This window comes from Arachis duranensis, chromosome 3 (genome assembly GCF_000817695.3).
Source record: "Arachis duranensis cultivar V14167 chromosome 3, aradu.V14167.gnm2.J7QH, whole genome shotgun sequence".
In the NCBI taxonomy this organism is placed as follows: domain Eukaryota; kingdom Viridiplantae; phylum Streptophyta; class Magnoliopsida; order Fabales; family Fabaceae; genus Arachis; species Arachis duranensis.
Window position 1 is genome coordinate 121,178,614 of NC_029774.3, and position 3,381 is coordinate 121,181,994.

The following is a 3,381-nucleotide window of genomic DNA, read 5'->3' on the forward strand; positions in this document are numbered from 1 at the left end:
TTTTAATTATGTTTGCAAAAAACTGCATCAAAATTTAATTTTTAAAATATTTTTTTAGAATACATATTTAATGTTAGACATTTTTATCACGTTTTAAAATTATTTGAAGACATTTCTGTTCATAACAAAATTCGAATATATTTTTGTGAACAATAAAATTATTCAGGATATTTTTCATGATTTACCTTTTAATTATTTTGTNTAAAAATATTTTAAATATAATAAAAAATAAATATTTTTCATACATTGCACAAGTACGTAATCTCTGATACACCGGTTTATTCAATTGGAATAACATACATATGATGATGATAAGGTATATAGCATAAGCAATATGATAATACGTAGTTATCATCACATAACTGACTTTTTATTAATTAAGCACATAAAGTAATTAAGTAGTAACATTATTTTAAGCTTTATTATTTGATTTAAAGGTGTAATATTATTCTTAATAAATCGGATAAGAAGGACGCATGGCAATGCCACAAAGGCCCTGAGGTTCACCACCCTCTCTTAGCATCCTTATGTAACCATTCTCACCCCACTTTGTTCCCCATGAGTTCCTTACCAACCAATATTTATTTCCATATGTGTCCTGATCATACCCAATTATATTAACTGCATGGTTAAGACTATATCCACATTCACCAGTGAAAACACCCTGAGAGTAAAACTGAAATGCTTGTCCACTTGCTTCAATATATACTGAGATAGGTTGGGTAGCCACTACCCTCAGCATTTCTTGCTCACTGTTTGGAGTTATATCGGAGTAACCACTGATCCTGGCCACAGGATTCACATTTTGTGCGTCACACATCCCATCTTTGACCATGTATGGGTAATCTGTTTCGCTGCTAAGACCTTGGTTTGCTATATATTCAAATGCTTTGTCCTTATCGTATCCGCCGCAACCGTCGTTGGTGACGGTGGCGCAGTCTACCAATTGTTGCTCAGACAATGAAGGCAAGTTTCCCGTTTGGATTTTGATAATTCCTTCAACTGATGCCACGGCGGAAAAAGCCCAACAACTCCCTGCAGTTATAACGCTAAATAGGAGTTAATTATTCACTCCAATTATGTTAAGTGTATATTAAAATTATTCATTAGAATATTCGTATTAAAGTACAAAATAACTATATATAAAAGTGGAAACTTCACGTGAAGTTGTTGATAGCTAAGAGTCATTCACGGGAAGTGAACTGTACCTGAGTTTTCACTATAGATAAATATATACACAAATAAATAATCTGAATAACATTTTCGTTATTCACCAATAAAAGCTTTCAATAAGATTGTCCAAGTATACATGCATGCATGATGCATGGATTCAAATGTTGCAAGCATGCATTATTAGTACGTTAGAGACAATTATTACATACCGCAAACCCCCTGGTTCTTTATGTCGTTGACAGCTCCTTTCTCTCTCCAATCCATGCTAGGCGACTCAATGTTATCAGCACTCATCATGTTGCTGACGTTCCGATGAGGTTGTTTGTTGTGGTGGTGGTGGATAGCTCCGGTGTGAGAGGCAAAAAATTCTTCATGGCTTAAGTCAGCAAAAGGGTTTAGGCTCAACTTGAAACTCTTGTTTCCTTCTTTATTAAACCTCTCTATAAACTCTAAGTTATGCTTGAATATCTCTTGCCTTTTGGTTTTTTCTTCATTGTCTTTGTAGGTCCGGTCGTGCAAGGCCATCCATTGTTCATGTTTCTGGACAATGGATGACTCATTGTAGACCGGACGAAAGGACTTAGCACGAAATGTGCAAGTCCACAGGAAGAGGAAGATGGCAACAAGTGATTTCATGACTAAAGGCATTATTGCTGGAAACTAAGAACACAATGCAAGCAATGTCTTAAAATGGTTTGAGGGATGGGTGTGTGAAGAATTTAGTTTGCATTGCCGGTTTATATAGACAAGTTTATCACAGTATCCTGTTAGTTTCTCTGATAGGGTTTATATGGCTGAAAAATATCACGATTTTCTAGCGTGTAAACTGTGTTACCAGTCAATCTCCTCATAAATTCTACGAAATGATGTTGCTTGGTTTCACATGATATTTTCCTGTGCATAGAAAACTACTCTCTTGTTTTGTATTGCACATCTTCTTTTGACCATTCTTTATTTATTATATTTTCTTTTAATTTAATTACATTTTGTGATAAAATAATATAATATTGGTCTATATAAGAATTACACAATATTACGTATAAGCCGATAAAAGATACATGATAACAATAATATATGTATTATTATTTTAAAAATATTATTTTTACACTAAAATCAGTTATTAAAATTAATCATTAATATATTTGTGTATAAATATATGTGTAGTTTAATTTATTTTTAATTTATATTTATATTTTAATATATATTTTAATACTTATAATTAATTTTAATGACTAATTTTAATATACATGTGGTAGCATAATCATTATTATTCTGGACTGACAAATATAATTTAGAACCAACATTTACGGTCATATAGTTTATCTAGTCAAATTGTTGTTCATAACTAAAAATTTACATACTGTTTTTTGGAACCACCAAAATCTTGAATTTAGACCTAAAAGTATTTTTGTTGTGTTTCATTTTTTTGAGAAGATTATGAATTTACATCAAGAATTACATGTACTTAGTAATTCGTCGTTTCATTTTAAATTACAGTTTATAAGGACACATATGTAACTTTTTTGGTTATTCAAAAATCACATTTTTTTAAATAAATTTATTCATGTAGAAAGTCTTAATTATTGTATGAGGAGTGCTAGATAAACAATAAATAATAAATAAAACCACTATTCAAATCTATCAATTATCAAATAGAGTTTATATATTTAATTATAATGCTTTTAAAATTAAGAAATAAATTATTAATTAATGATATAGTAATTTAATTCTCTAATTTAAGAATAAATAGTTCTATATAATTGTAGTATAATTTATATAATTTACGTTTAGTATACTAGTAATAAATGAGAATATTATCCTTTTTCTAATAATATAATCATATAGATTATTGTTACTATTAATTAATTTAAAATATTAATACACATATTTCATCAAAAAAAATATTAATACACATATTTTAATTTTAATAATATATAAAACTATAAATATTATATTTTTTATAATCATATATTAATATACACATTTCTTCCATAAATATCATGCTTTTAAGATTAGAAAAAAGTTATTAATTAATGACATAATAAAGAGCACAAAAATAACATCATATACAATAAATCAAAAAATAAATTCTCAAAATAACTACTTATAACAAATTGATTACCAAATTTTTAACAATGAAAATTTTAAATTACTATTTTATTCTAAAAATTCAATTTAAAAATTATGCTTAATAGACTAATGTATTTA

The 3,381-nt window shown here is 28.1% G+C and overlaps 1 protein-coding gene across 1 annotated transcript; it reads right to left on the reverse strand.

Moving 5' to 3' along the window:
• Window positions 1-267: 267 nt before the first annotated feature.
• On the reverse strand, window positions 268-1,874 carry LOC107480896 (macrodontain-1-like). The gene is made up of 2 exons (XM_016101100.3): window positions 1,383-1,874; window positions 268-1,035 (listed from the first exon to the last, which is right to left on the reverse strand). The coding sequence occupies exons 1-2, from the start codon at window positions 1,819-1,821 to the stop codon at window positions 452-454; spliced, it is 1,023 nt and encodes a 340-aa protein (XP_015956586.1). The 5' UTR covers window positions 1,822-1,874; the 3' UTR covers window positions 268-451.
• Between the last annotated feature and the right edge of the window lie 1,507 nt (window positions 1,875-3,381).

Bases quoted from the DNA above. Each gene is read 5' to 3' on its own strand.
- LOC107480896 (XM_016101100.3), bottom strand. From the start codon at position 1,821: ATGCCTTTAGTCATGAAATCACTTGTTGCCATCTTCCTCTTCCTGTGG. The intron at 1,036-1,382 runs GTATGTAATAAT...TTATAACTGCAG, and splicing joins AAAGAACCAGGGGGTTTGCG to GGAGTTGTTGGGCTTTTTCC.